General features: G+C 48.3%; 2 protein-coding genes across 4 annotated transcripts in view; both read right to left on the bottom strand.

The window, feature by feature from the left end:
* Positions 1 to 28: 28 nt before the first annotated feature.
* On the bottom strand, positions 29 to 3,522 carry B4GAT1 (beta-1,4-glucuronyltransferase 1). The gene is made up of 2 exons (XM_079957615.1): positions 2,320 to 3,522; positions 29 to 1,376 (listed from the first exon to the last, which is right to left on the bottom strand). Exons 1-2 carry the CDS (start codon positions 3,379 to 3,381, stop codon positions 1,185 to 1,187), a joined length of 1,254 nt encoding a protein of 417 aa, XP_079813741.1. The 5' UTR covers positions 3,382 to 3,522; the 3' UTR covers positions 29 to 1,184.
* A 1,286-nt stretch (positions 3,523 to 4,808) lies between these two features.
* SLC29A2 (solute carrier family 29 member 2) overlaps positions 4,809 to 13,748 on the bottom strand; it is a 28,024-nt gene continuing 19,084 nt past the window's right edge. For all 3 annotated transcript variants that reach the window (XM_079957613.1, XM_079957612.1, XM_079957611.1), the window contains 6 exons: positions 13,402 to 13,486; positions 12,363 to 12,541; positions 12,115 to 12,220; positions 10,774 to 10,859; positions 9,602 to 9,801; positions 4,809 to 8,677 (listed from right to left, as the gene is read on the bottom strand). In XM_079957613.1, the coding sequence (XP_079813739.1) occupies positions 8,566 to 8,677; positions 9,602 to 9,801; positions 10,774 to 10,859; positions 12,115 to 12,220; positions 12,363 to 12,541; positions 13,402 to 13,486 (768 nt within the window). In that variant the 3' untranslated portion in view covers positions 4,809 to 8,565. The remainder of the gene's footprint in view (positions 8,678 to 9,601; positions 9,802 to 10,773; positions 10,860 to 12,114; positions 12,221 to 12,362; positions 12,542 to 13,401; positions 13,487 to 13,748) is intronic.

Raw genomic sequence — 13,748 nt, 5'->3', positions numbered from 1 at the left:
TTGTCACAAAGTTGATAGGGCTAAAGCGTTTTAAATCAAACGGGTTCAGTTTAATTCATTTACAGACTGTGATTGTTCAGGACAGCAATAAATTAAGCTCCTCCGCCCCGTTCCCAGGACAGACGTCAGTATATTTATTCCCATTATACAGAAAAGGAAATGGGGGTCACCAATCTGAGAAGCAACATTGGGTGCAGGGCCCAATAATCTTGGCTCACGGTTCTGTTTCTCTGCTCCAAATCACCATATCTCAATTCCCAGAGCTTAGAAATAAACCTCAGCCCTGATTCCACAGGCCTTTTACAGAAAATGCCAGTCAGTGAGAAATAGACTGGTGGGGAGAATCACATGTCTGTAAGCACTGGGAACAAGTGAAAAGAACAGGACTGCAGGATTGTCCACAGAATCCAGATTCAATGGTTGTTATCCCAAAGTTATTATCTCAGAATTTGTTTACTAAGAAAACAACCCACCATCTACAGGAATTAAAAAATGGCAGAGCGGGCTAGCTCTACTATTTTGGATAATCCCGCAGGTCACTGTGTTTCTCTATGTAAAATTATGAACACCCGTCAAAGGCAACCTCCTAGTGTTTACACCAATGATGGTTGGACTACAACTCCTACCATCTTGGACTACTGGCCATGTTCCCTGAAGGCAGCTGAAGTCCAATAACACCTGGAGAACCTCAGGTTCCCCATCCTTATCAGGTTCCCCATCATCGCTCACCCCAGAAGTGAACTAACTGGGAGGTGAGCCAATAAGACTTCCTAGTTTTTTGGCTGGGATTGGCAATTCATCTTCAACAAGCTTGACCTTCTGAATCAACCCTTGAGGTGTCTGTGAGATTGAGGCAAACCCCCATATTATTATTTTTAAACTACACACACACACACACAGAGCACTCAATGGGGGTATTCTCCTACCTGAAGGGGTCTCAGTGTATGTATGTATGTCCATACACAAATTCCCCCCAAAATGAAGCACAAATACTTCTAGCAGCAACAAACACATTTGGAGCGAGCAGGTCAGCGAGTCACTAAGCCATTTCTCTCCCTCTAGTTGGCACAGGAGTGGTCCTTATCCTGAGTCAGACATTTCTGTTGTGACAGTGTGCAAAACTATGCTCCCATCGCCGTCCAGCTAAGAGGCTCCGCTCTATTTCCACAAAGGTAGATGTGAGGTCAGCACCGTCGTAATGAACTGGGGTATCTGGTCTTGAGTTCCTGCTTGAACTGCCGGAAGAGCAGCTTGTTGCGTTGATTCTCGGCATCCTTTTGTGCGTGGAACTCGCTTGCCACCTTGAAGCCCTTGTGGACCAGGAAGGCATTGCTCAGCACAGAGAAACGGTACCCAGCCACGTGGAGCTCGCAGGCCTGGCGGAAAAGGACAGTGTAAGGACAGCAGCCCACCACCAAAAACCTAGAACATGCAAGAATAACTGCACCTCAAAATACCTCTGGGTTATTTATAGTGATAGAAGCCCCTCATTTGACCTGTGAAGCTGTTCTGGGCAAGCTATGCCCACCTGACCTTACACCTGATGGTCATATATGATGTTTGGTGTGGGACACTTTCCAAGGACAGAGACTCTGTCCCCACAACAACGCTCCAACAAGCATGACCAGTGGTAATGCTGAGTAGGTGTTTTAGCCCAATGGGCACAGGTAAGATGTAAGGCAAGAATGGGGAATCTCAGGTCTGGGAGTCAAGCCTCCCTATCTGGTCCTCTGCCCAGGCTCTACCTCCTCCTTGGCCATCCCCTGCCCTGCTCACAACAGGCCACACCCCCACACCATCCTTGCTCCACCCGCTCCTTGTTGAGTGTTTCTGCTGGAATGTGTCCTTGAAGGCAAGATTCTTGCCCACCTGGATGGAGGAAAGAGAGGGGTGTGGCTGTAGAAACTAGCCTACCACACAAAGGTAAAATGTACACCTGTTGCTTCACCTGCTTTTGTCTCTGGTTCCACCCACTGCTGACATATGGCCCCCAGATGGCTGACCAGCAGCAAATGTAGCCCTTGAGTTGAAAAAAAAAAAATCCCTACCCCTGATATACCCCTCTTGGCTTAAATGCAGCTTTCCCACTACCTGGCTTGGCCTCTCCACCAACAAAGGCTGCATATGCACTATACCTCCAAAGCACACTGAACACATGGCTTCCCCAAAATAATCTTGGGAACTGTGGTTTGTTAAGGGTGCTGAGAATGGTTAAGGGGTAAGCTACAGTTCCCAAGATGGTTTGCAGCGAAGCCACATGCCTTCAATGTAGGGTGTATATGCTGCCCCAAGTCATGACCAGCCAGCCATGGCAGCTACCTGGCTGATCCGGTTGAAGCCGTACTGCTTGAAGCGCTCATCGTAGGGGGGCACAGAACTAGCCCCGATGTAGAAGGGCTCCCAGGGGTCCCGCCACTCCACCTCGTAGGCCACACGCAGGGGGCCTCCGACGGGGAGATTCAGCCAGTGGGAGTAGTTGGTGGGCGCCTGGCACCGCGGGCACAGCTCCTCATAGAACGGCCGGATCTCGCCCACTTGGTACAGCTGCAGCAGCTCCGTCTTGGTGCCCGGGATCCGGCGGGTGTGGCGGATCTCGAAAGCCGGCACAACGAAGACCCCCGGCGTTTCCTCGGCAGCAGTTCCGGGCAAAGCCAAGAAGTCCTCCCGCAGCCCCTCGCTGGGCACCATGTCCATGTCCACCGCCAGCATCCAGTGCCCGCCGACGGCTCCCCGAGCCACGTTGCGCAGCAGGTTGTTCGGGTAGGAGGCGTTGGCGGCGTCCAGCGCGTAATTGCGCCGGCCCGCGGCTACCCGCGCCAGCTTGGCGAACACATCCCCGCAGGCCTGCAGGCGGGCGAACTCGCCGCGGTCCGGCAGCTCCGGGAAAGAGGCCGCTTGGTCGGCGTGGCACACCAGGTGGAGGCGCACCAGCTGGCGGACGGGCGCGCACAGGGCGGCCAGCGCGTACACCAGCGCCGTGGCCAAGCGCACCTCGGCGGCGCCCGGCGCGAAGAGGGCCACCGACATGGGCCCCCGCCAGCGCTCGGCCAGGCGCTGCGCGTGGTGCAGGTTGCCCAGGCTGGTGTGCGTGACCAGCACCACGTCGGGGCTGCGCTCGCCCTCCCAGGATCCGCGCACCATGTCCCGATACACGCGGTACTGGCCGCTGGCGTCCAGGGCGCCGCCGCTGGCCAACACCTGCTTGAGGCGCTCCTTGTGGGCGTCGCGGGCCGTCGGCGCCCGTCGGCCCTGGAAGAGCTCGGCATAGCGGGAGCGCTGCTCCTGGCCGTGCAGCCCCGACAGCAGCGCCAGGTAGAGCAGCTGCAAGCCGGCCACCAGCGCCAGCGCCGCCACCAGCGCCTGGAAGCAGGAGCAGTGCATGGGCGGCAGCCTCAGCGACGGGCCCGCTCGCCTGCCCCTCCTCCTCGCCCGACCTCACCCGAGGCCAGCCTGGAGGGAGCGCACGGAGAAGCCAGGCCCCACCCCGTGCATCCTTCCCCGCGGCTGCTCAGGCTGCTTCCCAGGCGGGTGCCCGGCGGCTCTTGCAAATAGTTTCACGTCTGGGGGCGGAAGGAGCGAGCTCTCCTCGGCGCCCTCTGCTTCTTTGGAGGATGCATTGCAAAAACACGCGCAGGCCAGCGGGCAGGTGCGACCCCCCCCCCTTTGCACTGCTCTCCCGCTTTTTTTGCAAAGCAAGGCAGATGCATCGCCCCCTCCTTCGCACACACCGCACTAAGACGTGCGTGCGTGTTTTTCAATTATTATTATTATTATTATTATTATTATTATCAACATCATCATCACCGTCATTTGCCATTTATTATTAGTACTGTTTTGCTTAAAAGGAAATGTGTGGGAATGCATGGAGAACGTGCAATGCCACGGGGGAGAGTTGGGAAAGGAGCAAACAGATCGTCCGGAAGCGGACTAAGGGATCTAGTGGGAAGAGGAACATTTGTTCCGTGTGACGAGGTGGCCGAGTGGTTAAGGCGATGGACTGCTAATCCATTGTGCTCTGCACGCGTGGGTTCGAATCCCATCCTCGTCGGCATCGACCCTCTCCCCTTTTGAGTTTAAAGGGAAAAGTGGATCAATTCTGTTTATCAAGCCCACACTCTGCAAGGTGGTTTCCCCCCAGGCCTGTAACCGGAAATTCCTCTCTTTGAAAGAGTCTAGGGAAGACACCCACATAAAGGGCAACTTTCACTTAACAGGTGGGAACACCCAACAAAGGGTAACTGAATTCATTGGGATTTGTCGTGGAGTTGGAAACGGGTTTTTTTTGGGGGGGGGGGCATTCAAAAGTGAACCCTTCCAGGTAAATATTTTACTCCTACTGAAAATCTCATAGATTGCCTATTCAGAAATAATAATCCCTGCTGGATTCAGTGGGTCTTACTCCCAGATAAAAGTGGGATTGATACCCTAGCTCTGTCAAAGATGTGTGCAAAGGGCAGTTCCTTCTCAGATGCTTTACAAGAACTAAGGCCCTTCAAAATGAATCACACGATTTAATAACCAATCTCAACAGCGGGCTTTAGTTTAGAGTACAACAAGGAACTGTGACCTTCTCTTGTAAATTGAATCAAAAGGGTAACTGAGTTAGAAAAATGACCAAAGTATTATTCAGAAAGACAAGTATATCAAGGATTTGGTTTGTGGGGTGGTCATGAAAATGCTTTATTAGTTTCACACACACACACACACCCCATTTTTGTTTCTTGACTTGTTTCTAATTGTGAAATGTCTTAGGCAAATTATGGCTCAAAAATGCAGTGATTGTTGCTTGACCCTCAAATCCCATCAGTGAGGGCTTATGGGAATGGTAGTCCATCAATATCTGGACAGCTACAGGTTATCCCTCATATGCTCTAGGCTAGGGTCTGCTATGATTTTTGCCCTGGAGACAGTTATTTGTGTCATTGTTATATTTTTATTTCTGTCATTTGCACAATGCATGGGGGACTCATTGCCACAAGAAGATGTGGTGACCACTACAATGGTTTACAAAAGATAAGTGGGACCTGGAACAAAATGTTGCAGTGTAGTGGGATGCTGTTCAGGATTCCAGGCAATCATTTTTTTTAATTAAAAAAAGCTTTATTGGGGGTGGGGGAATGATAAAACAAAGCAGAATCCCTCCGGGGATGGCAATAGTTCAACACTGTACGTGCAGCAAAAATATTCTTTAAAAAATTAAAATGTTTGAGCTTTGAATTCATTTAAAACAATCACACACAGGATCTGATAAAATGTACTTCCCACAAACCATAAAATAAATTGAGTCGTTAAAAATAAACACAATTTCCCCATTGCCCTTTGATCCTTAATAAAGTTAGTTATAATGCCAGTATGTATTGAGAGCAAGTCTCTGTTTACAATGAAACACAGTTAAATATATATTGCTTAAATAGGCAACAAGACTGAAACCATTCAAATGTACCACAATGAATATTGCAATCAGATCACAGTGAATAAACCATCGTTGTGTCTTGCCTTTTCCTGCAGTGCAGGGGGTTGGATTAGATGACATTTTATGTCCCTTCTAACTCTACAATTCCACAATCCTATAAGGCAATATCTGGCCCTTTTTGCAGATACATTCTGCAACATATCACTGACGCAATAGTTGTGCATTCATGGTGGATTTATTCTAGGCTGTCCCCACATCATTTCACTTTATTGGGTGTTCTGCTACGCTTCCTCAATGTTACCCCTTGACTGATGTCGGGAAGGGCACTCTTGTGCTATATAGCGCAGCAAAAGTGGGGTGAAAAACATCCTGGAACATCTGTAGTATGAAAAGTTACAGGATTTCAGCAAGAAGCTATGGGACACGTGCTGATGAGAAATGAATCTGTATGTCCATTCTGAAACTTTTGCAGGCGCCCTGAAAGCGGGATTGCACATAACTGCCCTGATACCGTCATAAGCACCAATCATAAGTGCATAATAAAAAGGACACCTAGAGCCCTTAGACTGTGTTTAATAGCTGAGGATATTCCATGGTACATTCAGGTACATTCAGATGGGAGGCCCTCTGCCACATGCCACTGCTTCCCTGTTCTTAGATGTTTGTAGAACCTTTGGCAGATTTTCATCCCCCCTGTGCTCCCTCCTTTGGCCAAATTTCCCAGCCATACCAGTAGGCAAATGATAATTGAACGTATAAGTCCAGGAGCAGGGACTCTGTGGGCCCCCCCAGATGTTTCTGGATCCCATCCTCCCAGACGAATGTTTGCTGGGGCTGGTGGGGGTTCAAGTCTAACTACATCAGGAGGATCACGGTTTCCTCACTTCTCTTCTACTCCCAGCAACCCGTCCCCTTATTTCTTTCAGAGAAGCATTTGCGACTGCTGAGCAAGTGCAGGAGGTTTATACTTGCATTTCCTTCCCTTTAAAAACGAAATAAAACCCTCACCCGAATTCCAGTACTTTGAAACCTCAAAATTCTGATGGGCCGTGGCTCATCGTTATCTCCTTTTCTCCAGATGTACTTCCTTTTTAATCTCATCACTCTTAGCATGTCATACACAAAGCAAGCCTCTCTCAAGCATCACATGGCCAGAAGAAGGTGGCCTGGGAGGGGTGTCCTACTGGAGAGCCAAGGAGGTTGAACAGGGTTTGTGGGACAGAACCACAGTTTTCTAGACCATGCTCCATGACGAGGGGACGTCCAGCCCTTCCCATACAGAGCTGTCCCTTTCAGTTTTAAAACCAGGACACCTGAGAATTCTGCTAGCCCTTCCCCATAAAAAAATAATAACTCAAGCTTCCAGTCTGCCGCAAAATAGGACATGGCTTCCACAGCTGCATCCATGCTGCAACTGAGGACGGTGTATGTGTTCTGTAAAATGGCACACGTTAAATGCCTCTGTGAGTTAAAGGTTGGGATTGTATATTAGGGTGGCTCATTGTAAAGAGATTCCGTACAAGGAGGTCTGACTCCCCATTGGGACATCTGGTTGGCCACTGTGAGTCCAAGATCCTGGATGAGACAGACCACTGGCCTGATCCAGCTATAGAGTTCTCTTCTTATGTTCAAATTTCTGGAAGGTCTCCAATGAATTTTTGGACCAAAGGGCCCCATCTAGTTACTGTGCGGAAGTTCTGAGCAAGCTCTGCAAGAAGAAACTAAATGCATTTCCAGCTGTAATGGTGGAAGATGGAAACAGAGCAGCTCAGGTGCGTGCAGGTGAGGATCAGCCAGAAGAGATGCTGGCCGAAATCCTGGAGGTATCCTATCACCACCATGACTAGTAGCTATTGATCGCCTTATAAGTTATACTCTTCTATGAATTTGTCTAATTCCCTTTCAAAGTTGTCCAAGTCGGTGGCCAACACTTGTCACTCGGTGAAAGAACACCCACCTTACATGCGAGAGGTCCCAGGTTCAGTCCCCAGCACCTCTGGATCTTACCTCAACACTAAATACGTTAAAAAAAACGAAAAAACAAAAACAAAACACTGGCAGTGTCCTCCATTACATACCAGAGGGAAACAGGCTAGCTTAGGAAAGCAGCTGCTTCAGGCTGAACAGCGGGGGCCTAACCCTGCTTTGAGCTTTGCCCTGCCAGCCTAAATGAGGCTCCTTTGGCCTGAAGAGAATCTTGGTCAGATGCCAAATCTGGCGGCCTAGTTTAAAGAGGCTACACATGATATTATTTCTCAGCAATCCTATGCCTCTTTTTGCAGAGCCTCCACCACCAGTCTTCCAGATGGCTTGGGCTACAGGAAGTGATGGTTGGGGCTGTTTGTCCCAAAACCTATGGGGGAACACCCGGTTGGGGAGGCTGGAGGACGGACCCCTCTGGAAAGCAGTATCTGACATCTTGTGGACCTCTTTATCTGACGAGAACAAGTTTTAGCAGACAAGTTTGAAGCAATGCAAGCTGAGAAAACCAAAACATAAACTGGCCAGTGGGGGGGGGGGAGCAGAGAGCTTGCCCTATATGGCTAAGTTGAGATGGAAGCAACAAACCCAACCCCATTAATGGACTGGATACAGACTTCTCCCTTCCTTACCTACCGTCACCCTTTAGGAGGATGTTCCATAGAGAAAATGTGTGTTATGCAACAATACTTCCTCAACTTGAAAACAAAGGGAGAGCAAGAGTACGTGTGAGGATATTGCAAAATACCCCTTTGTTGTGCGTCCTCAGCCAGGCACAAGTGGGAGAGGCAAAGCAGCTCCTCCACCTCCAGGGACATAGGAAGGGGGCTTGCAAATGGCCCCTCCATACCGCAGCCTTCCCTTGGCTTGGTAGGAATCCAGGAATCTTTCAGAAAAGTCCAAGAGTCTTTAAAAAAAAAAATACATCCAGGCTCCTGGGGATTTAAAAGGGTAGCGGAGCGAACGTGAACTTATGCATATACAGGAAAGAAAAACCAAAAAGAGCAGTTCCCTTTGTTGGAAGATGGTGGCAGAAGCCCACTTTGCTACCCAGAAGGATATTAGCTGCTACATAGAGGGCACACCTGGGAGGGAGAGAAGGGCAACCAGCATCTCCTCAAGTCTTCAAGGCAGATGCTTTGCTGTTGCCGAGGTCCAGCAAGTCCTGGACATCAGAGCAAGGCCTTGAGGATGAAGGACAGCCCAGCTCCACAAGAGAGACCCAACGCCAGGAAAAACGTCATGATGGCTCCCGCCAATTCGCTCTCATGTGGTTGCACCTGCCTGGGGGCGGAAACAGAGAAGAAGACACGTTATAATCTGGCAGAAAAGGCCATGGGCGAAGCCAAGGGGTGAGGGGGGGTATTTGCCCCCCAAATCAAGTAAATAAATAAAAATAACTAACTGACCAACTGCATCTCAGATAACTTGGTTCTGCCACCCCAATATAAAGCCTGCCTCCCTATAACCTAAATCCTGGCTACACCTGTGGGAAAGGCCCTTCCTCTTTGCCCAAACCAGAGAGGAAACCAGGGCTGGATTTATGCACATGGAAGCTACAGTTTACAGCTTCCAATTATGAACGGCCTTTAAATACATTTTTTTAAAACTCAATTTCAATTCCTTTGCTCTCAAAGAAGATCACAAAAGTGTCTTAAGCTTTATGTCCGACGCAGAACACTCACAGTGCACGTTGGGATGCTCCTGCCGTTCAGAGGGTGCCAAAATGTGTGGGTCACTGCTACATAGAATCATAGAGTTGGAAGGGACCCCTGAGGGTCATCTAGTCCAACCCCTTGCACCCTTTATAACCTACAATTCCCAGGACTCATTGGCTATTAAAGTGGTATAAGAGAGTGCTTTAAGTGTGTGGTGTGGCCTAAGAGGAGCACAACGGTGGTGGCTCAGGGAGCCTTGTATGGAGAAGGTGCCTGGTTCAACCCCTGGCTTTGCCAGGTAAGGCTTGGCAGGATTTCCCTTGTCTGAAACCTTGGAGAGCCACTGCTGGTTAGTGCAGACCAGGGGCTGACAACACGGTGCCAATGTCTCAATGCAAAATAAATAAAGGGAACGAGCAATCCACTCTTGCAGACACACACACACACACACACACACACACACACACACACACACACACCACACACACCCCATTCATAATGCTGCTTTTGCATGTTTCAGAAGGAGCGACGTCGCTCAGAGCACACTCACTTTGGCGCCAGGCACATGGTGAGGGAGACGAAGTAGCCATTGGAGAGGGAGAAGACGACCATGAAGAGGACGAACCAGGCATCCTGGCGGAAGAGCATGGGCAGGTATTCCCGCTGGGGGACATTGCAGAGAAGCAGGAGTGGGACGAGCAGCAGGCGGAGCCCCACCACCGCAGGGAGCAGGCGAAGATGCTTCTCTGGCTGGGAAGAGCAAAAAGCAGCGTTCTTTGCTTCATTACTCTATTTCCTAATAAACGTCCAAAGGTCTCGTTTTAAGATGTGATGGCTGTGAACCTCCATACCCACCCACCTGGCCAAGTTTTTTCTCTCTTTCTTTTTATTTATTCTATTTCATAATTCTTTCTGGATCGTTATTTTAACTTCCTAAGAACATCTTGATCTTTTTTTTTTTTTTTTTTAAAGATGTCTAAGTACTGTATTTTTCTGTGTATAACATGCCGCCATGAATAAGATGCCCTCTATTTTGGGGGGCTCAAAATTAAGAAAATGCACTATGCACTATCCATGTATAAGATAACCCCTTATTTTAAACTTCAAAAAATTAGGAAAAAATATAGTCTTATACACGGCAAAATACGGTAAATAAAACCTGCCTGGCCTCAAAAAGAGTAGAAGATTTTAGGATTCAAGCATATTCCTATGTAATGAGCGATGAACTTTTTTCACGCCAAGCGCTGCATATTCCCGTCTGGGCAACCTTTTGAGGGCCACATGCCAGTCGCAGGCAGGGCCAAATGCAAAAGAGGGAGGAGCAACAAACAGAATTTTTACCTTTGTACACTAGGCTAGTTTCTATGCATGCTCAACTCCATCCTCCATCTGGGCTAGGAAGAGTCATTGCAAAAGTTCAAGGATGCCTCCTGTCCAAGCAAAAACACTTGGGAGAGTCCCAAGGACCGGGCAGAGAGACCTGGTGGACCACATGTGGTCTCCACCTGCTATAACAATCTGCCAAGTGTGAGATAAGGCTTCCTGAGCTTAGTGGCTCAAGCCCACAAAAGCTTTCCTTGAAATAAAAGTCTTGTAGGTGCCACATGCCTTATTTGCTTTCGTTATGGGAGGTTAACACTGCTGCCTCTCTGGAGTTCATCTAATAGTCACACTGTTTTTGGACAGCGTGGAGCCAATCCCACTTCAGACACTCATACTTACCCAGAGGAAATAGGAGGTAGCGCTGCGGCCCAGCCAGTCCATGACGTTGAACAGAAGAAAACAGCAGACAGGAGTGAAGAACTTGCCTGAGGCATAAGAAAAAGACAGAGAAATAGGAGGGAGATGAATGCAACACTAACCTGTAATTAGATTTGCTTTGAAAAATCTGGTTTTGCTTACGTTTTATGCCTACTACTTTTAAAAAGTTTGGTTTAATTGGGATTTTCCTTATGAATGTTTTATACCATTTCAGTAAACCACTTAGAGGGGTTTTTGTCAATTAAGTGGTACGCAAATCTTCTTTAAATATAAATAAAACTGAAGTTCTCATATGCCAGGTGTGAACAAAACCCAGGTGTCCTTGATTCTTCCCTCCACACTTGCCAGCCTCTCCTGCCACACCCTTTGAGAACCACTGGTCTAGCCCAATATTATCTATTCTTGACTGGCAGTGGCTCTCTGGGGACTGGGGCAGAGAAAATTCCTACACAATCCTTTTTTAACTAGAGATGTTGGAACCCTTCTGCAAGCAAAGTACAGTGGTACCTCAGGTTACATACGTTTCAGGTTACAGACACTTCAGGTTACAGACGCTTCAGGTTACAGACTCCGCTAACCTAGAAATAGTACCTCGGGTTAAGAACTTTGCTTCAGGATAAGATAAGAACAGAAATCGTGCTCTGGCGGTGTGGCAGCAGCTGGAGGCCCTATTAGCTAAAGTGGTGCTTCAGGTTAAGAACAGTTTCAGGTTAAGAACGGACCTCTGGAACAAATTAAGTTCTTAACCCGAGGTACCACTGTAAGTGCTTCATCCCTGAGCCTCAGCCATCTTTCTAGGATGGTAAGCAATTGCCTTAGTAATAATAATAATAATAATAATAATAATAATAATAATAATAATTTATTTCTACCCTGCCCATCTGGCTGGGTTTCCCCAGCCACAAAACCTTAAAAGCAGACTAAAACTTCAAACATTAAAAGCTTCCCTAAACAGGGCTGCCTCCAGATGTCTTCTAAAAGTCGGATAGTTGTTAGTTTCCTTGACATCTGATGGGAGGGCGTTCCACAGGGCGGGCACCACTACCAAGAAGGCCGAGTCTTGCTGTCTGTTTTGAAATGGCAGTGTCTCTCTAGGGCCTCAGACAAGGGTCTCTCCAAGCCCTCCATGGCAGTGCTACTGGGGACTTCTGAGCCTGGGGCTTTCTACATGCAAAGTAGCTATACCACTGAGCTCCGTGGGCCTTTCTGTGGGGCTCCAGCTCTCAACTGCCTCTAGTCAGCTGGGACCGGCCCTCCTCATCCCTCCACCCCCAGCCCCCATTGGATCCCCCCATTACTCACTCCAGGTTTCGTTCTCTGACGTGCTGGCGACGCTGGCAGTGATGGCGGGAAACACAGACAGAGTGATGGAGAAGACCATGACGATGCAGAGGGCCATCTGCCAAATCTATAACCGGGAGGAAGAGGAAGAGAGAGCAATGTGAGCAAGTTGGGTGCTGGCGAAACCAGCACCCTTGCTAAAACTATTCCCCCACCCATCCTAGTCTTGACGTTTCCCGTTACTTCACCCCTCCGGCCACAGTCCCTACCTTCCTGAGCACACCTAGGACTGACGGTTTCGGCGGAGGCAGGCCTGCCCCACTGCTCCCGTTCATAATCTCCAGGGGGCATTTTGAGTCTTCTTGCTCCAGGGCGATGGCAATCCCATTGCTCAAGCTCAGCTGCTCTCCTCCTTGGGTGGCGCCCGGCAGGGGGCCGAGGCCATCCTCTGGGGGCGGGACAGAAAAGGAGCCAATCAGCACATGGCAGTGTCAGGTGACCTACAGGCTCTAATCGCCTTCTACTCTGACACACACACACACACACACACACACACACACACAGAGTAGAACTTCAGTTTTCGAGTATCTCGGAAGCCTAACAATTTGGAACCCGAACACTGAAAACCCAGAATTAATTGCTTCTATTTCCGACTAATAATTACAATATTATTATATTTTGGGGTTTTTTTAGTATTGAGTGAGGGGTGTTTTTTATGACTACATCAGGAATTCCATTGTTGGGTTGCCATGTACCTTTAATTAATTAATTAATTATAATTAATTAATTATAATAATATCATTTGAGCTTTGAGGGTTTTTTTTTAAAAAACTTGCAATTTATTTATTTACTTTGTAACATTGTAAAAAAACAAAACAAAACCCTGAAAGTGTTTACGAAGAAGTTAAACTGTCTAGATGCCAGCCAGGTAGAGGGAGACTTAACTGCACACTTGGGGTGGCCAACATGTAGCTCTCTAGATCAGGCTTCCTCAAACTCAGCCCTCCAGATGTTTTTGGCCTGCAGCTCCCATGATCCCTAGCTAGCAGGACCAGTGGTCAGGAATGATGGGAGCTGGAATCTCAAAACATCTGGAGGGCTGAGCTTGAGGAAGCCTGGCCTAGAGGTTGCTAGACTACAGCTCCCATCATCCCTAATCCCTGGTCTTGCTGGCTGGGGCTGCTGGGAGTTGGGAGTCTAACAGCCTCTGGAGGGCCAAATGTTTCCCCACCCTGCCCTACAATCTCCATTATTAAATTTGTGAATTGGTTCCACAATTTGGGAAGAACTCCTTGGGGGGCTGCTTACCAGGGGAAAGAAGCCCCGCCTTGGTCTCCAGCTCATAGCCTGGCTCTTCCTGGGCTCTCTTGTGCAGGTGGTGGCGAGCGAAATCCTGCAGAGAAAAAAGGGAGCCATGGTTGCAGATGGCAGGGTGTTTTTTGTTTAGTTTTATTTATTTATTAAAGTTCTTATGTTACATCGGTAAACATTATCGTATTACATCACAAGACTTATTATACTATAATTTTCAACATGTATACAAAGTTTATATACTAAAAGGAAAAGGAAAACAAGAACAAAAAACTATTCCAAAATCATATATGTACCAACACTTTGGACTTCCTGTCTATCCCTTTGAATATTCCTTTTTTACA

Source organism: Podarcis cretensis (assembly GCF_951804945.1).
Source record: "Podarcis cretensis genome assembly, chromosome: 16".
In the NCBI taxonomy this organism is placed as follows: Eukaryota; Metazoa; Chordata; class Lepidosauria; order Squamata; family Lacertidae; genus Podarcis; species Podarcis cretensis.
Note: the sequence above shows the minus strand (reverse complement) of the source record. Positions and strands in the feature narration are given on the sequence as shown.